Below are 22,723 nucleotides of genomic sequence, written 5' to 3'. Positions count from 1 at the left end.
TCTGTGCTGTACTGGGCAAGAACCTGCCGGCTTCTGTGTGCTGGTACTTGGAGCGCACCTCATCCTTGTCAAATGAGTGTTGGATGCGGCCGCTCTTCTTCTCCAGGGCTGTGACCAATGACGTAGACTTTACAGTCTTACCCGTGCTTGGTCACGCCCCCTTGCTCCGCCCAAGCATTGCTGAATACAAGTACTGGTATATCTCTGGTCTTGGATATGCAGTACGTTTATTTACAGTACTCAGTCTGCTATTTTTTATTTTTTATTTTCTTATTAACCCCTATCTGGACCCAGTGTTGACTATGCTTTCATAGAGCAGCCTGTGTTAGGGCTCTGGAATTACAGTGGTACCTTGGTTCTCAAATGCCTTGGTATTCAAACAACTTGGAACCCAAGCACTGCAAACCCAGAAGTAAGTGTTGCAATTTGCTAGCTTTTTTTGGAAGCCGAACATGCTCTGTTTTGAGGGTTACGCTTCTGATTTGAGTGCCACATTTCCATTTTGAGTGCCACTCTTCTGTTTTGAGTGTTACGCTGAGGTCTCTGTTTTTGCTATTTATTTTGTGGTTTTGCTTTTGCGGTTTTTTGTTGTTGTTGTTTTTTTTTTGTTACTGTGTGGAACCCAGTTCAGCTACTGATTGGTTGATTGTGTGACTACAGTACATTGTTTATTGCTTTCATTTTATGGATAAATTGTCTCATTAGATAGTAAAATTCATGTTAAATTGCTGTTTTAGGGTTTTTTTTAAAAGTCTGGAACACATTAATCCATTTTGCATTGCTTTCTATGGGAAAGTGCGCCTTGGTTTTGGAACACTTTGGTTTTGGAACGGACTTCTGGAACGGATTAAGTTTGAGAACCAAGGTACCACTGTACTTATTGAGGTAATTAATTACAAATTAATTAAATAAACAAATATAAATTCTAAGAATTATTTCTAAAAATGAAATCCTCCCCCCCCCCCCGAACTAACATTTAAGGCCTTTGCTGAGATATACAGAATAATTGTTGAAATTTGGACCCTACTGTTTGCATTCCACAGGCAGTGTCTCAGAGCTTGCTGCTAAATGATATAGATGGCAACAAAAACTGGCTGTGGAACAGGGCTATAAAATTATGCATTGGATAGTTCAATATGTGCTTCTGCTATACTACTGGCACAGGACAATATATTTTGTTTTCCAAAAGCAAAGCAGTTAGATTGGTGAGATTTAAACCATCTGCACACTAGATTAAATTGTCCAAGGATTATGGGAATATTTGCAGACGTGCTGTAAAAGCTATGAAGTAGAACAGATTATTCTGAACGTAGCAAAGAGAAAAATCTATTATATAAAGGAATTTGGCTGTAAAGTCTTCTGATGAAGTTGATTTAGTGAGTCAGATGTCCATATGCTTTTCCTGTCACAGAGAATTCTTGATTGAAATTTGTAGTATGTGTTGTTTGTTTTGTTTTTAGAATACACAGATCAGCAGTTTTCAATTATAATCTGATATCTAGTTCAATGGCTCATGCTACTATATGCAGTAATATACAATGAGGCTCTGTGCTCTCCTTTTGACATTTATGAAACAACCTGCTGCTGGTTGAATGCTGCTTTGATCTGTGCATGATATCCTAGATACCGATGTTGTTTGGCTGGATCAGATGTTACTCTTCTACATGGGAATATGAGAAGAGCAGATGAAGAAGTGCTAGGCTGTTGATAATTTCCTTATTCCAGATTCACAAAAGTATCATCAGATGAACTCCTACTTGGTGTTCTGTCTATTCCTGCTCCTTATGGATGACAGCTGTTAAAAGAAATTGAAACTGAAACTTTTCAAAAATGTCACTGGTTATGAAACTAAATATGCTTGTGCTGTAAGCAACATTTCATTTTAAATGGTAAAAGTATGCTGTCAGTAAAAATAATGTAGTCTTGAGAAACATGTCCTTGTACGACTTCTAAGTATTTAGTAATCAGTCAGTTTGAAACTTAACGCTTCCTGCCTCTTCCCGAAAATTCCTGTTCCTTGTAGATCCAAGTGGTATTTTGAATCTGATGTTGTTTAACATTAATTTAGACAGCATGGAAGAGATGTTGGCCCTGTTGAGAGATGTTACAATCCAGAAGCTCATTCTGGAGCACTTACTGTATATTTTGATCACATATTTTGTACTTGCAGTCAGGATGGCTAAAGTGTAGTTGAAAGCTGTTCCTTCTCTTCCCAGTTCCTGACACTGAGTTTTCGTATATTCAACTTTTCTGTTTTTGAGCACTCTTGTGATCAATTTTTCCATGAATTCTTCTGAATTCTTAACATGAATCTCTAACTGCCTTGGCCAAAACTTTCTTAGCCACTTCGCACTGACTGTGAATCCAGCCAAGTTGTGTTGATTGTGTGTAGTTATTAATTGTAAAGGTAAAGGTAAAGGGACCCCTGACCATTAGGTCCAGTCGTGACTGACTCTGGGGTTGTGGCGCTCATCTCGCTTTATTGGCCGGCATAACTAAGCCGCTTCTGGCGATCCAGAGCAGTGCACGGAAACGCTGTTTACCTTCCCGCCGGAGCGGTACCTATTTATCTTCTTGCACTTTGATGTGCTTTCGAACTGCTAAGTTGGCAGGAGCTGGGACCGAGCAACGGGAGCTCACCCTGTCTCAGGGATTTGAACCGCCAACCTTCTGATTGGCAAGTCCTAGGCTCTGTGGTTTAACCCACAGCGCCACCCGTGTTGTAGGAATTATCAAATAGGGCCTGAGCTCTGACAATTTGCTGGAAGGCATCAACAAGATTTGCTCATAAAACTTTGACACAATTTTGTCAGATGACAGTGTCTTTTGAATATTGCTGCTCAATCTGAGATCATTTCAGTATTTTAATGGCCTGTATTTATCCAAACACACTTGCAGATTCGGTTGTTGGTATGCATTCTATTCTAAGACACAGACTCACTGTTCTAACACTTCAAAGTTGTTTACAAAAGTGAAAAATGAAGGAGAGACAATAATGTGATCAATAGCACTTCCACCACGTTTTTTCATGCAAGCCTTAGGCATGAACTGGGTTTAGGGTAGAGAGAGAAAAAATTGTTAGACCAGTAGCTATCAATTTCAGCTCCTTATCTGAAAAATACAAGTATTAATTAGTGAAACAAAGAAGGTAAGGCTTGTAAGGCAACCAAACTAAATAAAGAGCAAACCATATGCAAAGTCTGTATAGTGATAGACAGACTCTATACGAAAACCTAAACAAATATGTAAAATCTTAAAAAAAAAAAATTAGGACCGAAAGTTTCAAGTGGTTTCAGTCTTCCTGAGATCCAGTCTGCCCAGTTGGTTGGTACAAAGGGCTCTTCTAAAAATACAAAACAAGAAGTGAATTGTCTGTCTTTTTAAAAACAGTATGTGAATTCCTGGCTTATAGTTAGGTGGACTATAGGATTTCTCATGTGTAAATTAACAATGTTCCAACTTTGGAGAAGACTATGGGAGATTAACTTCTGGCTTATTCCTGAGTGAGTGAACTGCACTTGTGTGCTTAGATTTAGACAGTGGCGTAGCGTGGGGGGTGCAGGGGGGGCCGGCTGCACTGGGTGCAACATCTGGGGGTTAGGGTTAGGGGGCGCAAATCCACGGGTTAGGGGGCGCAAATTACTTGCCTTGCCCCGGGTGCTGACAACCCACGCTACGCCACTGGATTTAGACATTCACTTGAGCAGCGCTCAGATTGGCAGGTTACCAGTGCTGCATATTGGATTTAGTTAGTTTGTTTGCTTGAACAGGTTTTCATATGAGAGGCCCTAAGAGAGACTTACTGAAATAAAAAGTGGAATAAAAAACAACATGCAGGCTGAAGAATAATTAAAAGAGAAGGACTCTTCTTCCAGATGAAGAGAAAGTGTGTCCTGCCATGTTTTGTTTACAAAGAATTTTTTGGAATTTAAAGAACAAAACGGGACTATTAATCTCAGATGGAAAACCAAGAGGAGTACATTTTTAAAAGTGCTAAAATAATATATGGAATTTAAAAACGTATTGAGTTTTGACTTATTGTATATAAATGATTTCATTCCTAGGTATCCTTTCCAATCATATCCGTATGTATTTAAGTAGTTAAAAGAAGATCACATTGTGGCTAATCCTAAACTAAATAATCACAGACCTTTTAGAGATGTTTTAGAATTATATTGGACTATAATCTTATGTACTTTAAAAGTATCCTGTACATAAATGCAGCCACAAACTTCTTGGTCTTCGTGGCCTTTGTGGAGACCATGCTCTAATAGCATCTCCCTTTCTTTGTACTCCCTCCCTTTCTCAACCAGAGATAGAACTATCGAGAAATTGCTTTTGGCTCATCATCAGAGAGCATCAATCACTAAGGGTGGAATTCAGTGTTGTGCTAATGCGATAGTTCTGTCACTGCAAGCATTACCTGATAGAATGACATCCTCTCTGCTCCCCCATGTAGTATTCTGAGGGTTCTCCTGACCCTCCAGAACAGATTTTGGGGTTGTGTGCTAGCAGAAGTCCTTGTACTGGTTTCTTCTAGCACATCAGATTAGTTGAATCTGGTTTTCTGTTGCCACTTCAGATGCTGCAGCGCAGATAAACTTGTCCCAACTGAAGATAGATTAGCATTGTACACTGAGGAAATGGTCCATAAGCTCTGTCTAATTTGTCCACGAAGGCCTATAACTTCAATTTTGCAAATAATCCCTGCTGCTGTACTGTGCTTCTATTAGTTATCTTAAGGTCAGTGCCATGGTATTCCAGAAACTCATTTAGTGGTCCATCAGTGGCTTGTTCAAGAATTGCCTTGCATGATCTGCTCTTAGGCAACCTACAAACCTTCTTTCCATAACAGAGTTATGTATTGACTGGAGTGCTGACATAATAGCACCAGTACGTGTTAATTAAGTTTATAACTCTGAAGTGTTAGCTAAAAGTAAATGTGCCCCTGTTCAGGGTTCCAGTCACCAAATTTTTCTGGACTTTCTCAGCATTCTATAAACTGTAGAGGGATCAAGCATGACACATCATTTTACTAAGCTCTGGTTTTCCATTTTTTGTTCCATTGGCCCTAGAGGCCACTGACCACATTCAGTTTTTATTGGTATGGTGCCTCCCCCCCCCTTTTAAAATGCTTTTTATTTTTGCATACTTTGGGAACATCAGTGATGATCTTAATTGACCATAGGTAAAGGTAAAGGGACCCCTGACCAGTCGTGGCCGACTCTGGGGTTGCGGCGCTCACCTTGCTTTATTGGCCGAGGGAGCCGGCGTACAGCTTCCAGGTCATGTGGCCAGCATGACTAAGCTGCTTCTGGCGAACCAGAGCAGCGCATGGAAACGCCGTTTACCTTCCCGCTGGAGCAGTACCTATTTATCTACTTGCACTTTGATGTGCTTTCGAACTGCTAGGTTGGCAGGAGCAGGGACCGAGCAACGGGAGCTCACCCCGTCATGGGGATTCGAACCACCAACCTTCTGATCAGCAAGTCCTAGGCTCTGTGGTTTAACCCAGAGCGCCACCTGCGTCCCTCAATTGACCATAGTATGCTTCTGAAGCATCTCAGGGAGCTGGTGGTTGCGGGCACTGTACTTTAGTGGTTCCACTCCTACCTCCAGAGTCGTTTCCAGAAAGTTGTCATGGGAGCACCATAGGAATTGTACCGTGGTGTCCCACAGGATTCTATCTTGCTATTTAACATCTATATGAAGCCTCTGGGAGCTGCCATCAGATTTGAAGTGTCATCAGTGTGCAAATGACATCCAGCTCTGTCTCTCTGTTCCATCTGAATCAGGAGAGGGAGTTCAGGTGTTAGACCAGTGCTTGGAGGTGGTATGGGTTGGATGTGGATCAATAAACTGAAGCAGAATCCTGAAAAGACAGAGGTATTATGTGTTCCAGATTCTCATGGCTGGAAGGTGGCCTCCCCTGGATGGGGTTGCACTCCCCTGGAAGGAGCAGGTTTGTAGTTTGGGGACGCTCCTGGCTGGTGACCTCTGTGTCTAGGAATACCTTTTCCAGCTCTGGTTGGTTTACCAGCTACCAGCTTGCCTTTGGGAAAGAGATAATTTGACCCCTGTACTCTAGGCTCTGTTAACTTTCAGAATGGATTATTTCAATGTGCTCTATGTGGGGCTGTCCTTGAAGGATGACTTGGAAACTTCAGTTGGTCCTAATTGCAGCCGCCAGGTTACAGGCTGGGGTTCCATTTAGATATCATATAACCCCTGTTTTAAAACATGTGCGCTTGGTTGCTAGTTCATTTCTGGGCTCAATAAGGTGTTCACATTAGTGTTTAAAACACTAAATGACTCAGGCTTCTTTACAGACCCTCCAGGGTGCTGAAATCAGCAGAGGGGACCTCTTGGTAGTCCTTCCACCTTCAGAGGCTCATGGTGTGGTGGCCCAGGAAAGGGCACTCTCTGTGGCAGCCCCAAAGCTGTGGAAACCCACCCCAGAGGTACACCTGGCATTTTTATTATACAGCTTCCGGTGAATGCTGAGGATGCACATTTTACCCTGGCTTTTGGCACTTGAGATACGTAGTTTTAGGACCCACCTTATTTTGGGGATCATAAGTTGTTTTAAATAGAGTTTAATATTGTGTTTTAATTTCTGCCCCAGGACCTTGGAGTGAAGGGAAGGTAATAAATAAATAATAATTAGATTTTTTTTAAAAAAATCCACTTGTCCTGCATCTGATATCTGCTGGCCAGGATGCTGACTTCCTATAATTTTTTAGAACTGTTGGCTCAGTGGGGAAGGAATGACAAGTTTTAAGCACTTTAAGATAACATGGTTCATACTGTTAAGATAGCTTGACCTTCCATTATCTCCTCGACCCCTTTCCAGCGCTATACCTTTTGCTTTAACATCATCAGTGCAATTGGGTTTTTCTCTTAATAAATAGCAATCAATCTTGATGTCATGTGTTTACAGTTTTCCAGTGCAGAGGCTTACGTTAATGAACGTGATCATTTACACAGTGTCACTGTAGTATTGGCATGCTAAATAATTTAGCAGGCTGTGGCAGGTAGATAGCTGTGTAGTGTCTCTGTTACTATGGCAATACATTTCCTTAATGCAAATATTAGTCATTCTGACTATGTGGATCTCTAGACTCAGGAAATTTATTAGTGAGGATGGAGAATTTAGCCTGGAGTGATTCATTTTCCGTGCTGGCTCAGTGTTGAGTCTGGTTCTGGTGAGCCAAATTTGCTTGATAGCCATAAATGCAGACAGCAGGTAGCCTAAATTCAGAATAATCTTCTTAATCTTTCACTCTTTTTTTTAAAAAAGCCATTTCCTACCCTTGGCAATAATGGTTTTCTCTGTTTACTTTGTCGACATTAGATGGAAATTGGTGACAGTGAAACAGGAAGGGATGGAGAGCAGGTTTGGTGGACCTTTCACCCTCAACACCATATCTGATTCAATTTTCATTTAAAACTTCTACAAATGGGTGACTTACAAAATCCAGTGAGCAAGGCCGTATCTTCAGGTTTGTTGCCAAATAAACTCAAGCCATTTAGGAGAGATTGAGATTTTCATTATATATGGTTTCAGCAGTTGCCCCAAACTGCTGAAACCATATATAATGAAAATCTCAATCTTCAAACTGCTATGTGGCCTTTCCTAAGCAAGTATAATACAGAATGGTGATGGTTAAGACTTCCTGCTGACACTTAGGTGCCCTGGTTTTGTCCACCACAGCATATAAGAAGAAGTGGTGCTTTTCTAACAGTGCAGTTCTATGCATGTTTACTCACAGTATAGCCTTCTGAGTGCGGTGGGATATACTTCTTGGTAAGTGACTATAATAAAGCAGGCTTAAGCTTCCTGCTTGTCCATGGAGCTTGTGTTTCGTTTTAGTCTTGTATCTCTTTGGGGGTTTTTCCTTAAATTGCTGCCTGCCCTGTTTTCTTGCCTACTACATGTTTTCCCTAGTTTTACTGGGCTAGGTCCTGTCTTGTTTTTGTTTCATTTTCTTTTTTACTTGGGATGTGATTTATACTCATCCTCGCCTTGATTCTGTGCAGACTCTTTAAGAACAGAATCTATGGAAGTATTTTTCTATATGGATGGTCTTAATCCTTTCTGGCTGCTAGTTTTCGCCTCTGAATCTTGCTTACATCATGTCTTCTGGCCTTGGGCCATGCTTCTATGTTTCTGCTACCTCTATGCTGACTACTGCATCTACTCACATCCTGGACTAAAAATATTATTCCTAGGAAAGAACATGTCTACAAAAGACACAGCTAACCTACCCACTGCACTAATTAATCTTTTTTAAAAATAATAGTTCTAATTATTCATAAAATAATCACAGGCCACTCACTCTTTCTAATTGACCTACCTTACAAGGATAAAAGGAAATCACAGTGAGAGAAGCAGTGTTGGCTGCTTGGAGGGCAGAAGGGGATTAAAATATAATGTATTTTCTGACATAATATTCTGAAAGGGCAAAGCCACACATGAACTGGTGTACCTCGGGTTAAGTACTTAATTCGTTCCGGAGGTTCGTACTTAACCTGAAACTGTTCTTAACCTGAAGCACCACTTTAGCTAATGGGGCCTGCCGCTGCGCCGCTGGAGCATGATTTCTGATCTCATCCTGAAGCAAAGTTCTTAACCTGAAGCACTATTTCTGGGTTAGCGGAGTCTGTAACCTGAAGCGTATGTAACCTGAAGTGTATGTAACCCGAGGTACCACTGTAATAAGAAACCAAACATTATTTGGTTCTATACACTGTATATGTTGTTCTGTATTCTGTATAATAATCTTGGGCATTCTTAGCAAATACTTTTAGCCAGACACTGTCTTCCCTCCCGCCCTTCCAATAACTACTCCATTTATTCAAGCAATAGTTGCACAAATAAGCATGATTCTAATATACTGTTCACTTGATAAAGTTTAATGTTATCCTTTGAAATTAAACTTTTCAAGCATTATTAATAGTGCTTATAATAAAGGTTACTGTGATTTGAAATTTAACATTAAAACGGAAGTGATTGCACTCTAGGCTTAACATTGAGATAAGGTATATGTGCATATTTAACCAGCATAATGAATTGCAAGTTTCACTTATTAGTTCTAAACAGAGCTGTGCGCTGCTTGTAATGGTCCAATAATCTGCTGCTACTGTCTCTTGATACAGTAAGGAGATGAGTGCCTTAACAAACATTGTATTCCTTTATTAAATTTAAATCTTCTTCTGGGGTAGTTAATGTTAGTGGGATCAATGAACTTATGAACAGCATAACTCCTGGGTAGGCATTCATGTCATTTTCGGGTTGCCATATTTTGAAGAGCCAAAAAGACACATTTGCCGACTTCTACTTTTGACTATGGATCGCTATTGTGAATGTCATTTTACATACCCATGTAAAATACGACGTATGGCAACCCCGTGTCAGTTCAACTTGCATGTATCCTGGATTGCCTCAGATTCGAAACTTGTCAGCATTCATGAGAAATGGTTGTTCTGTACAGATGGAGCATTAGGCGGATATCCACAGATTTACGAATTCACATGCCAGCTTGCTAAGGGCAAGTATCTTCAGACAAGGAGGCCACCCAATATATCATGGAGCCAATATGTAACAGAGCCAGTTGCATTTATACAGGACTTGTATTCTGATTTTGTTTAGTAGTTGTTTCCAACAGAAATGAACTCTTGTGCCATTGGAATTTGTAGTGCCTCCAAGTAATGAGGTAGCGTGTCCTTGAATTACAACCAATTTGTGCCCTAACTCTCCTAATACTCCTAGGCTGGTTTACAAGTACAGCAGTTGCTCAAATTTATTTTGTCTTGACCAGCATATTTTAACTTACTTTCAGATAAAACCCTGTTAAAAGGTATTGGACAGTAATTCTCCTAAAGACAATAGAACAAAAGAGCATATAATAATATCCAGGGGTGACTTTCTACTGATGGAAGGGAATCAACTGGAACAAGAAAGGAGGCAATTTTCAGCAATGTACCATACCTCTAAAATTGCCTCCAAATGAATCTAAGGGTTAAATTGTTCTTTTACACAAGTATTCCAATGCCCTTTTAAAAAGTGGAAGTGTGTAGCAGTCCTGCACATCTCATAATTGTGAACATTGTTAAAAATTAAATGCTTTTTGGCTATTTGTTAAAGATGCAATTAAGATGGTACTAGATAACATTTTATTGTGCTTTCAAGATAGATACATGTGCTATGCCTCTAGAGTAGGCTTGGCCATGGTCCTCCAGTTATTGTTGGACTCTCTCATCACACCTGAGCATCAGCCATGTTTATCTGGGACTGATGGAGTTTGAATCCACCCTTCAACCCAACTCTCATAAAAAGTGAAGAGAGACAGAAACTTTGGATTCATGTCACCCAAACCCAGTAGATATTGTTGTTGGTTGTTGGATGACCAAGATAGAGAGTAATGCCACAAATCTTTACAGGAATCTGAAACCAATTAAACCCAGCTTCCTTTCTTAGTTGGAGTGTGAAAGAAACTCCATTTATTATATCAATAGTCTAAGTGGTTGATCAGACATTATTTAGAGGCTAGCTTTGACATGCAATTCTAGTGTGGAGACTACGATTTTAAGACCAAGGGCACAAGCACCTAGGTTATGGGGTGGACAATCTGAAACAGTAGGGCTTATGTGGATACAGAACGCAGTGGAAAGAACTTGAAGAGGAACATATCCAAAGATGAATGTGAGACAATGTGAAGAGAAAGAGAGTTTTGACATGCACATGTGTTTTCCTAACCCCTGTGGCACAGTATTTCTGAATTTAGATTTATTTGTGAAAGAATTCATGCAGTTACTTGTCTTATCCTCCTAGGGGCTGCTATTTCCTTGCAAAATCTGTGTGTGCTTGCTGCTTTATATTTGAATGTGTTGGAGAAAAACATTTCACTGAAAATGTGAACCAAGTTGTAATTCATTTTAAAGCAGGTGCAATGGCTCAAATTGGTGGATGAACCCCCCCCCCCATAAACAAACTTAGTATTTTGGTAAAAGGACATACCTTATGCAATTGAGTCTGCAGAACTGTAATCTTGGTTTGCACAATAAATATTCCCCAGCAGTTGTGACTGAATAAATTGAAAGGATTTTTAATTGCTACTGTGTTTGAATATCACAATTAACCATGGTTTATCAGGATGGGAACAGGTTACAGTGAACACATGTTTAACAGGAAACAGCTGTGAGGAAGAGTTATGATTACAATGGAAGACAAAATATTGCGATGTGGTGAAGAAATGTAAAGAGTCTTGTGGCACCTTTAAAGTGAACATATGTATAATTGATTTTTTTTGGTCAATCCATTTGATCAGCCTCATGATGAAGTAGACTGTAGTCCAGTAGTCCATGAAACTTTACTTCATAATAAATTTGTTAATCTCTAGAAGTGCCATACAACTCTTATTTTTGGTCTGTTGCAGCAAATGCAACAATCATGCAAACCTTTCTGGAAACTCTGAAGGGAGGCTGTAATCCACATTCTATTTAGTTTCAAAATAACTGGGAATCTAGTGTACAGAAGGGAATTTCTCTGTTTTTGTTCTGGCTCTGAATAAGTGAAAACACTCTGCCCCTCTGTGATAAAGTTGAATTTACTTGTTAAAACAATCCCACTCAGTAGAACACTTATTGAGAAGAAAACATTTTCTCTCATTGTATTCTTGCTCACCCTGCCACTGTCCAGATCACTCCTTGTTAAATTACCTGCCTCTTTCCTTCTCCAAATATTTCTGGTTGCACTTAGCTCATATGAGAATCTATTATAGTATAAAAGAACACCATCTCCCTGAATAGATGAACTGTATACTCTCAGAACTTCCATCTAGTCGGAACTGAGCTTGTTTATTGGTCTTCATCTAACTCATTACTGATTCCAGGCACTGGTTCAGCACATTCACTGCCTTACGTTAATCTGACAAAGAGAAATAGAGCTGGGTGCCATCAGTAAATTGATAAAATCTCCCCCCAAATTTCAGAATGACTTATCCCAGCAATATCTTAGATGTTAAAGAGCACAAAGGACAATACAGAATCCTGTGGAAATCGATAGCGCCATCAGTAGTGCCAGTATCAACTGCAGAAATGGTCCTCCAAGATGAGAGCAGAACTCCCATCAGGCCCAGCAAGCATGGCCACATCTGGAAGGCCAAAGGTTCTCCACACTTGTATTCGAGAGACATATGGAATTAGTTGCAGAATGGTTTTATGATCTAACCAAATGTTGGTTGGGCAATTTTGCTGCAAAAAGTTATTTTGGGGGCATTATTAGCATGATAAGGCAGTTAATATTTACTTCCCAGCAGTTGTAAAGGTCTTTTGGTTTGTTCATAATGTCAAGCACATTTCTGAAATCAGCATAATTTGTCTTAATTTCCATACTTGTTAAGCAGCACAGTAATTAAGGTGGACCACTTCCAAGGTGGTTTACCAAGGACTATATATGGAGCAGGAGTCCTAAGATGTATTACTTGGGTAGCAAAACACATCCCTCACTCATTCCCATTAATTGCTCTGAAATGCAAAGAACCAGATAACACTGCTAGCACCATGTGCTACAACCGAAATTGCAAGCAAGCAAGCAAGCAAGCAAGCAAGCAAGCAAGCAATCAATCCATACATACATACATACATACGTACATACATACATACATACATACATACAAAAATATAGTTTTGTCTTGTCTGTGGAGTCCAAGAATCTAACTCTTGTTAGTCTGTTGCAGCACCTTCGATTAATGAATTTATTGTTGCATGGCCATTATTGTTGCATGGTCCGTTTCTTGGGCTATGAAGCTGATTTATTCAATAAAAGTTTGTGATAAACTATGACACAACAAGCAAAGATTTTGTGAAATGAAATCCTGGCTATTTCTCCTGGCTATGTGGGAGGAGAATGAAGAGCAGGGGAGCACACTAACCCAAGGCTTGGCTCAGGCTCATTATAACTAGTGCAAAAACATGGTTTCCTATTATGTGTGAATGTGACCAGGATGGTGGTATGCTGTCATTTATCTGACCAAAATGATGCATTGATTACATGTAGGAACTACTCTTTATTTTCATGGCATTTTACCATTGGTACAAACCACAGTGTGGGCACCCTGTGCTCTTTCACATCCTGTAATTTCACACAGTTTGCTCTTATTAACAACAGCAACAACAAAAAAGGTCGTGTTTCTGAATGAATAGCTGTTTTTGTCAGAAATCTTTTTAAAAGGCCCTCAACCTTGCATATGTATTCAGCTTTTGTTGTTAGTATTGCTTAGTTACCAAGGATAATATAGGAAAAGGCATGATGTATTTTCACGTGTACCAAATTTAGCTTTAATTTGCTTTTGTGTTCTTCCAGTTAGTAGCTGCCACAGAAGCCTATCGAAAGCTCTTTGCCTTTCTAAGCCAAGGACCCCATTCTAGTTATAAACATCCTTCACCATACTTTCCCCCCCGGGGAAGAATGATAACCTTTCCCACAACATATTTCTGACTGTGGTGTGCTGCAAAGAGCACAGAATCAAGAAATTATCACTTTGTCAGAAACATGGATCCCATAGTGTCCAACGAGATGTCTATGGGAAGCCCACTAGCAAGAGATGAATGCAATATCCCTCTTCTGCTGTTTTCCGCCAGGGATATATAATACTATAAAGAAGTGAGAAGATGCAGACTTGTGTCGCAGTAGATCCAGGACCATGTGTATAATATCACATTATTCCCAGTACATCTTTTAAAATCTAAGTTGCTTTACATTGCTGTTAAATCCCATATGTTTTTTTCTTTATGAATTTTGATTTTGGTTTCTTTGCAGATCAAAGATGCTCTCCCGACTTGACACTTGTGATGCAGTGATCAGCAGCAGAAGAGAGGAAAGGAAATTGAATATGGCCTCATAGAATTGAACTTTGGAGAGTTTATGATGTCCACAGGTGCGAGTGGCAGGAAAAAGCATCAGGCTGTGAGCCTCGAAGGAGTTGATCCAGAGACCTGCATGATAGTGTTTAAAACTCACTGGGCACAGGTAAAGTAGCTCAGGGAAGCTTTTCTTCAATTGGTTTTTAAAGTTGGTTGCACTGGTAAGAATCCATTCCAAAACAACAACAACAATCAAGAAACAACAAAAAGATTGGAAGTCGGTTTTAACTGCCAATACACAGCATGCAGTCTGTTCCCTAACACACAAGTGCATTTTCTGTTCTTGTTCTGGAAAATGGTAGAATCTTGCTGCTCCATTATTTAGTTAACATCACATGTAATAATAAAGGGGCATAGCTCTGTTTGATGGATAGGCTAGAGAAAGAGCTGGGAGATTCAGATTTAATGAAAGGAGATAAAATTTAGAATATAACTTTGAATTATCATGCTTTGACGGTCCAGTGGATTTTAAAGATAAGGCTCAATTATATATTAGTATTGGATGCAAACACATGGTTAGGCTGCTTAAATCCTATTGAAGCAGGCTTTGTGCAGGTGTGCAGACTAAGGAACTGCATTTTACAGCACCAGGCAATGATCTCTTTTAATCCAGTGTTGTTCACATTGACTGACACATGTCTACAGTCAAGTTGCCTTCCTCTGTTTTTGTCACCTGAGATCCTTCCATTGTAATGTTGGAGATTGACCTAACACACCCTCTTAGTGTTTATACAAGCAAATGATGCCACTTAATCATGGCTTCAGCTACCCAGCTCTCCCAGAAGTTGAATTAGCAAAAGACATCCTCAGTACTGAATTTGGTATTTGCAACTTGGTTGGCCAGCACTCCCAATTTTAATGTTTTTACTTAGAAGGATTGTGGCCAGTGGTAGCTTGCTACATAATGTTATGAGGCAATTAAAGAACCATTGGGGTTGAAGACCAGAATATAAATACGTTAAATAAATAATATTTTAACAAACCCATTAGATACAGTAGTGTATGAGCTGTTTAAATGTGCTTTCATAAATTAATTCCTATTGCTAATTTATAAGTTGTTTGCTACTTGATTAAATTATTAATCTCTGCAATCCATTCTGAGGTCCATTTTGAGATGCACTTCGCTGCATTTGTTCAATAGATTTTTTGTTCAGTAGATGTTTTTACATTGGGAGCTTAAAGCACTGATTCAGTCTAGCAATTTTGAAGACTGAGTTTAGTGAAAAGTAGGATTTGAGTTAAAAGGTTTGTTAAGAACCTCTTCACTCTGATAACGAGAATGTGTTTCATGTTTCTCTAGGTGGTGAAAATATTAGAGAAGCATGACCCTTTGAAAAATATTCAGGCAAAATATGGGGCAATTCCTCCTGATGAGGCCAGCACTGTGCAGAATTACGTAGAACACATGCTCTTCCTGTTAATTGAAGAACAAGCAAAAGATGCTGCCATGGGACCTATCCTGGAGTTTGTTGTTACCGAGAATATCATGGAGAAACTCTTCCTTTGGAGTCTCAGACGGGAGTTCACTGATGAGATGAAAATCGAACAGTTGAAGATGTATGAAATGCTTGTTACTCAGTCCCACCAACCCTTGCTGCATCACAAGCCCATCTTGAAACCTTTGATGATGTTGCTGAGTTCTTGCTCAGGAACTACTACACCAGCCGTGGAAGCTGAGCTGGTGGTTCTTCTCAACCAGCTGTGCTCAATCCTAGCCAAAGATCCATCTATTTTAGAACTCTTTTTCCATACCAGTGAGGACCAAGGAGCTGCAAACTTCCTAATTTTCTCTCTCTTGATTCCTTTCATTCATCGAGAAGGGACTGTGGGCCAACAGGCTCGTGATGCACTGCTTTTTATAATGTCACTTTCTGCAGAAAACAATGTTGTTGCTAACCATATAGTAGAAAACACTTACTTCTGTCCGGTAAGTTGCTTCTTCTGACCCTACCCTCTAAAGAAACCCCTCTCTTGATATTTTCACCACCAACAAAGCAGAACTGAATTTATTTGGTACGTTTTGTTACGGTTTTGCAGAAGTGGGAAGTGGTGGCATTAGGGGGATATATCTTTCTGAACCAGTCTGTATTTAATTGTGGTCATTTTTATACTATAATTTCCTCCTCAGCTGAAAACTTATCAGGAGCAAAATGAACAAATTAGGGACTAAATACATGCCATTTAGTGGGGATAATATCAAAGTATGATATTTAGGTGGCCATTTGGGTCTAATTAACTTTGGTATTAGTATACCATGATATTATAATGTGCCATTTGAAGATCAGACAGTTTTTTGGATAAAACATTTGCATTAGGTGTTAAAATTGTAGTGCTGAAATTTTCAAAAATCTCTCCAGTTATGCTTCAGTTAAGCTAGTTACATTTTGTTTTTAAACAAATCAAACTATTTCGCTCCAACTTAATCTTACTGAACTCACAGTAGCCAAGAATTAGTTGTTTTCCTTCTGCTCCACCACCTACCTATCACAACGACACACATGCCAACTTGCATAAGTTCCTATGAGTTCGTGGAAGGTGATTCCCAAAGGAATCCTTTTTATTCTTTCAAGTCAGAAACTAGCAGCGTTCAAACCAAGCTAACTTCACACTTACTGCTTCTGCTTCCTGCCTCCATTCAGTTCCTGCTATCCTTTGACCTGCTGCCTCATCATTTATTTATTATATGCGTATCTGGCTTTTTCCGACAAATACTTTGAAAGTGGTTCATATCAGTCAAAAAAAATTAGGCAGGGAAAGGAGCTAGAGAAGGGAGAGCACTTTGATAATGCTGGAATGAAGTGATTAATTGTGTATCCGTGTTTCTAATGGTGGCCAGATTAGACTAATAACTGGAACAAAGTGTTGAACTGAAGATGATCCAGTGAAGACCGGACTGATATTCCTTTGCAGTTGATCTTGCTATGATAACAGTTGGTGCAACTGCCTGATGCAGCTTGTTCCTGAGTGTTGTTAGGTTGGGCTAGGTTGGTTGAAATTAGTTCCTACTGCAATCCAGGGGTACCAACTTGAATGAAATATTGGGGAGCCCAGGTAGGCCCCACTTATAATCGATCACAAGATGTGGCGCATGCACACCGTCTGAATGGTAATGCCCATCAACTTTGGTGGATCCTGGCCCCTTCAAATATTTTAGAGGGGACCTTGTCCCCTAAAGGGACCTTGTCCCCTAGGTGTTGGCTCCTATGCTGCAATCAATGGGGCAAATTGGTAATGACTTGATTTGCTTTCCGTTTCAACTATGTCTGGATCCAAACCTTCCCTCGTACTTTTTGTACCAACCCAGCCATAAGCAGGGTGAGACCATTGCCTCAGGTGGCAGAAGCCCCACTGCCTCCACAAGCAGCAGGGCACATGGTACTGGCAGAGCAGGTAGGAGGTGGCAGTAGGGAAGGGAAGGTGGCACTTCCCATTTCACGTCAAGTGATGAGGCGAGACGTGGCACCCTTTATTCCAGGACAACAGGCTTTGTCCGACTCTTTGTGACCCCATGGACTAGAGCACGCCAGGCACTCCTGTCTTCCACTGCCTCCCGCAGTTTGGTCAAACTCATGTTCATAGCTTCGAGAACACTGTGCAACCATCTCGTCCTCTGTCGTTCCCTTCTCCTTGTGCCCTCCATCTTTCCCAACATTAGGGTCTTTTCCAGGGAGTCTTTTCTTCTCACGAGGTGGCCAAAGTATTGTACCTCAGCTTCAGGATCTGTCCTTCCAGTGAGCACTCAGGGCTGATTTCCTTAAGAATGGATAGGTTTGATCTTCTTGCAGTCCACGGGACTCTCAAGAGTCTCCTCCAGCACCATAATTCAAAAGCATCAATTCTTTGGCAATCAGCCTTCTTTATGGTCCAGCTCTCACTTCCATACATCACTACTGGGAAAACCATACCTTTAACTATATGGACCTTGGTGGCAAGGACAACAGGCAAGTAGGTCCAAATATCTGAGAATGCTTTTCTTTCTCCCCCACTGCCCTGGTATACAAAGAAATGAAATCGGATAGGCTCAAAATAAGTTGCATAGTTAAGGAAAGTTTTAGTCTAAAATTAACACAATAGTAGCAGCCCTTTTTGACATTATTTTAAAGATCCTCCTGGGAGAGTGTGTGTCGAGAGTGACAACATGGGTCACAGCATGTAAACAACTGAATGACACATTATGAAACAGCTTTCTACCTTGTTGCTAATGAATCTCTTTAAATGTATATCAAGATTACAGTTTTACTTGCAAGCACTGAGTAATAAGTCTCTAGCATAGACATTTTCTTGTTGACTTCATTTAAATTGATACATCTAAAGAGTACTCATTTTTTAAAATTGTCCCCAAGGTAGATACCCTTATTAGATCCATGCTGTAACTTCCATAATTACATTTGCCAATTAATTTTTAGAATGACTTTTTACTCTGAAGATTAAAGCAAGCTGTATTAACCTTCAAACAGTTGGGGGCCTTGAGTGACAAAACACATTCCTAATTAGAATGATTGTCTTAGTGTGTAAAAGGTAGCTAGCCCAAGTCTATAATAAAATATCAGAGTCCGCTCCTGAGGGCTGCTCACTTTTTAAAGACCCATAATGTGTTGGTCTTGTGAGTTTGATCTTTGCAGTTTGGGGAGTTCTATACTGCCTTTGCGAAAAATCAGAATGATGCCACAGGGATCTAGTTAGCATCCATCGTTCACTCAGGCAAAAAATATAGAATGATTAAAGGATTTCTTTCACTGCTATTTGCCCGTGAATGTAATAAAATAATCTAAATTCTGATTCAATTAAAAGAAAGCTTGGCGTGATATTGTACTGAATGTCAAAATCCCTCCCCTGTAATTAAAATAATGATAGCTAGAGTGCAGAAGCAAGCATTCAACCTTAGGTCATTCCAGAATGTGTGCCCTTATGCAAATTTCAACTAGTTGAAAAAGCAGGGCAGCCCTTCTTATGCTATGGACTTCTTAGCAGCACCCTGTGTGCAGAGACACCCTGGAGCAGGTCTAGAGTTCTGTGGATTGCAGCCATCCTGCAACACTATATTAAATATCTGATGGATGAGCTGTGCAGAGCTGACATCATGCAAGAAACAGAGGTTAAGCAGAGTGGAAGGTCAAAATTGCTGCATGGGCAAGCTGGGGGTTACCTTAACTTTTGAAGCACTTTCCTAACTGGGAACTGCATGAGTAGGCAAGAGAAAAGCAGTGTATCATACTTGGGGAATAATTCTTTGTTTATTCTACTTTTTCTTGTTCCTTTTGAAATAACTTAAAGGTTACTTGGGGCAGGATAGGAAGAAAGTTGACAACTGTCAATAATGCCACTACTGACAAACGGTAGCTGTCTGCACTAGCTACTTTGGGCAATAAAATTGTTGTGTATTTATTGGATTGTCTACATGACTAACGTAAAACCCAACCATGCAGGAATGTTGCCATAGTTAGTCTTTCTAAAAGTTTACTCTGATAGACCATAGCTTCTTTTCACCCCCACAGGTCTGTTAATTGTAGCTTGGGTGATGGAATAAGTGAGTAAAGAACATAATAGATGCAGAGAAACACACACTGGCAGTCTTTTTATGCCTGTCAATCAAAAAAAAATTAATGTTTCAACTTGGTGCCTCTAGAAAATCAGGCTTATCATCCCAGTACTCAAAATGATTTACAAGTAGAATTGCTTTAACTGGCTCTTGTAAAACTAAAGTTACATGACTCGTAATATTTATTCTTCCCATCTCTTTGCATTGATTGTTGGAATAAGGCTAAGAACTTACATCCACCACTTCCCGTCAATAACTATAATATTTTGTTTGTTTGTTTGTTTTTAAAAAAACATAATTCCTTTTATGGCTTCTGCCTAGACTGGGTATTTACATTCAGAGAAAAACCTGCAATGTTCCACTTAGTATTCTTTTAGTAAGTCTTGCTTGTGTTGGTCCAAGGGTCAATTGCATTCATAGTAATATAGATCGACATGTGTAAGCATACAGTTATGGTTAGTGTACTGAGCATGGATTTTGTATATCCATTCCAGAAGTAGCACTGTTCTCTAGGCAGAAGGTGGTGGTAAGGCTGTAAGAACAAATCACATAAACTCTTCTGTGAGTACGTTGTTTTCATTGACACCTACAGTTTATATTTTAGAAACAGATGAAAAATACAAATTGCGGAAGCAAGCACACCTTCCGTTTTTGTGTTAAAGCAACCATACATCACGCAAGCTGAGCTGTTATAAACATCTAGAGCAACAAATTCTATTTTATTTGAGTGTCCTATGTCTACTGTGTGTTGCCCACATGTTGTTGATAGTTTACATACATGTGTCTTCCTTTTGATGTTTAGTGCTCTTAACAACTAGTTCTGTTTGTTTACTTAACTTGTTTGTTTATATTCCAAGAAATCTCAGTTCTGTCTTAATGAAAAGCTTATCAATGATGCAAACACTATGTTTAAATAGTTGCTTTCTCTCCCCCTCCCTTTATGTTCTTCAATTCAGGTGCTAGCCACAGGCTTAAGTGGCCTATACTCATCTTTGCCTACAAAGTTGGAAGACAAAGGAGAAGAATGGCACTGTCTGCTGAAAGACGACTGGCTTCTTTCTCCAGCTCTTGTCCAATTCATGAACTCTCTTGAGTTCTGCAATGCTGTAATACAGGTACTGGACTCAAGGAGAGAGCCTGCTTATGAAACCAGCCTTTTAAAATATGTGGATGATGTCCATTTCTGCTCTTCCATTTGTTGGAGGATTTTTAATCCCATGTCCTCTGCTAACAAAAGGCGAGCAAAAAGCAATTTTTGCTGATTCCTTTTCCGCCCTGCATCCCTCTCCTTCCTTTCCAAATATATATAGGGGACAGTGGGGAAGGTAGCATGGAAGGAGGAAGGAGAAATGGGTGCAAATAGTTTTCATTCCCTTCTGTTACCAGAGTTCTTAATGAGATCAAATGCTTTTTGATGAACAGAAGGTGTTCTGTCCACATTAAGGGCACAGTTGAATCAAACCCTATGCTGTGATTATTTACAGTTCATATAATTAATTATTCGGTCTTGATTTCAAGAGAGAGCAAGTTTCTTGCGAGTATGGGCAAGTATTAATAATTGTGATTTACATAACAAATATTCCTCATAAATCAGATACATATTTATTTTTATTAACATTGCCCTCTTCCTAAAGATGGTTGACTGAACACCCTTTATTGATTCTAAAATCAAAGATTTATTTCTCAAACAGAACATTGTGGTTGTCTGGGCTAATTATGCTAGTTTATGATCAGGTTCTCACAACAGTTAGATGCTTGCACACAAATGCACCCCAAAAGCTGTGAACCATTTTCATTGTGGTTGAGCTGATCAGGAGGTTAAGTATGTTTCACGAATCTAAATTAAATTCTGTTTGGTCTTCTCATGTTCTTTGTTCTTGATTATTTCTTAATTAGATTTTCGCTCTTTTGAGTCTTTGTTCTTCTCCAGTCTAATGATAAAATCACATTTTATATCTCTTTGATGCTGTGCTTAGGATTCTTATTGCAGCAAGGCTGTTCAGTATCTATAGCTTTATCTGAGTTATGCAACTTTGCTCAGTTTCATTAGTGAAAATACAGGATGGACGTGTTTGTATATGCAATGTAGAAAAATTCCTGTTTTTATTCTCTTTACAAAAGTGATGCATGTAGGGGAAAAGGGTCCTCATTTTGTCTTTCTTTCTTTTTGACTTCCAAATTCAGAAAGCTGTCTGTTCTATAGCAAACATTTATTATGAAGTTGACTAAATGTATTGTATTATAAGAAGGCCTCTGAAAAAGTGTATTTGCCAGAAAAGTCACCAGGTGCCTCACATGGTCCATTTCTGCGTTTCTCTCACTACAGAATAGTAGTTGCGGAAAAACTGGTTTGTTTGAATTATTGAAATAATGTTGCTATGTATTGAAAAGCTGAAACAAATAATGGTCTTTCTGTTGCTTCACTATAATTTGATAAATTTAATAGTAGCTTGGCCATTCTAAAATGACCTCAGTAGGCTGCAATGTACACTTGGGTGGCTATTAATCTATCATCCTGCACCATTAAATTGTATGACATAGGGATATGAGCCTTTTGATCTTTACTACATATGAATTAATTTCCCTTAAATATACCGCCCAGTTCTACATATGCTTATATACACAAGTAAGCATATCTTGAATTTAATAGGGTTCTGTGCATAGGATATAAGCTATAGTTTATCTCTTCATTTGTGTAAAGATGGTTGGAGGACTTTTATCAGAGGTTAATTATTATTACTATTTAATTTATGTTAAATCATAACTTAAGTTTGATACTCTAGATGCCTTTTTGATTGAAATCCCATGATCACTCTCCCCTTTAGGTGGCACATCCTTTGATTCGGATGCAGCTTGTGAATTACATTTATAATGGTTTTCTGGTACCAGTTATGGCCCCAGCATTGCATAAGGTCAGTGTTTTTCATATGTTTTTGTTTTTTAAAAAAATCAGCCATTTTTAATGTCTCAAGAATATTACGTGTGTGATGAAGATGGACCAATCGAAGCATAACTACTTTAGCCCAGTTTCTTTACTTGAATTACTCATTAGACATCTGCTGATATAGAAGCAGAAGGTCACATCCCTCGAGTTGCTATTTGATCTATAATCAAATACAAAATGTTTGCCTGGCTGAAATCATAGTAATTCAGAGAAACATGGCAGGTAGTTCTGCTAGCGAAGTGAGTATATTTGAATAGTTGACTTTAAATTGACTTGCTGATATAATTCTTAAAATGGTTGTTCACAGTGGCCAA

The 22,723-nt window shown here is 39.4% G+C and overlaps 1 protein-coding gene and 1 long non-coding RNA gene across 5 annotated transcripts in view; both read left to right on the top strand.

The window, feature by feature from the left end:
* LOC310852560 overlaps positions 1-22,723 on the top strand; it is a 215,407-nt gene that overhangs the window by 150,656 nt on the left and 42,028 nt on the right. The gene's annotated exons all lie outside the window — the stretch shown is intronic.
* Positions 1-22,723, top strand: part of FHIP1A (FHF complex subunit HOOK interacting protein 1A) — an 86,709-nt gene that overhangs the window by 21,958 nt on the left and 42,028 nt on the right. For all 3 annotated transcript variants that reach the window (XM_083755527.1, XM_083755526.1, XM_083755528.1), the window contains exons 2-5: positions 13,823-14,032; positions 15,227-15,853; positions 20,422-20,580; positions 22,291-22,377. In XM_083755527.1, coding sequence (XP_083611653.1) covers positions 13,928-14,032; positions 15,227-15,853; positions 20,422-20,580; positions 22,291-22,377 — 978 coding nt within the window. In that variant the 5' untranslated portion in view covers positions 13,823-13,927. The remainder of the gene's footprint in view (positions 1-13,822; positions 14,033-15,226; positions 15,854-20,421; positions 20,581-22,290; positions 22,378-22,723) is intronic.

This window comes from Podarcis gaigeae (genome assembly GCF_964106915.1).
Source record: "Podarcis gaigeae genome assembly, chromosome: 9".
Lineage (NCBI taxonomy): Eukaryota > Metazoa > Chordata > Lepidosauria > Squamata > Lacertidae > Podarcis > Podarcis gaigeae.
Note: the sequence above shows the minus strand (reverse complement) of the source record. Positions and strands in the feature narration are given on the sequence as shown.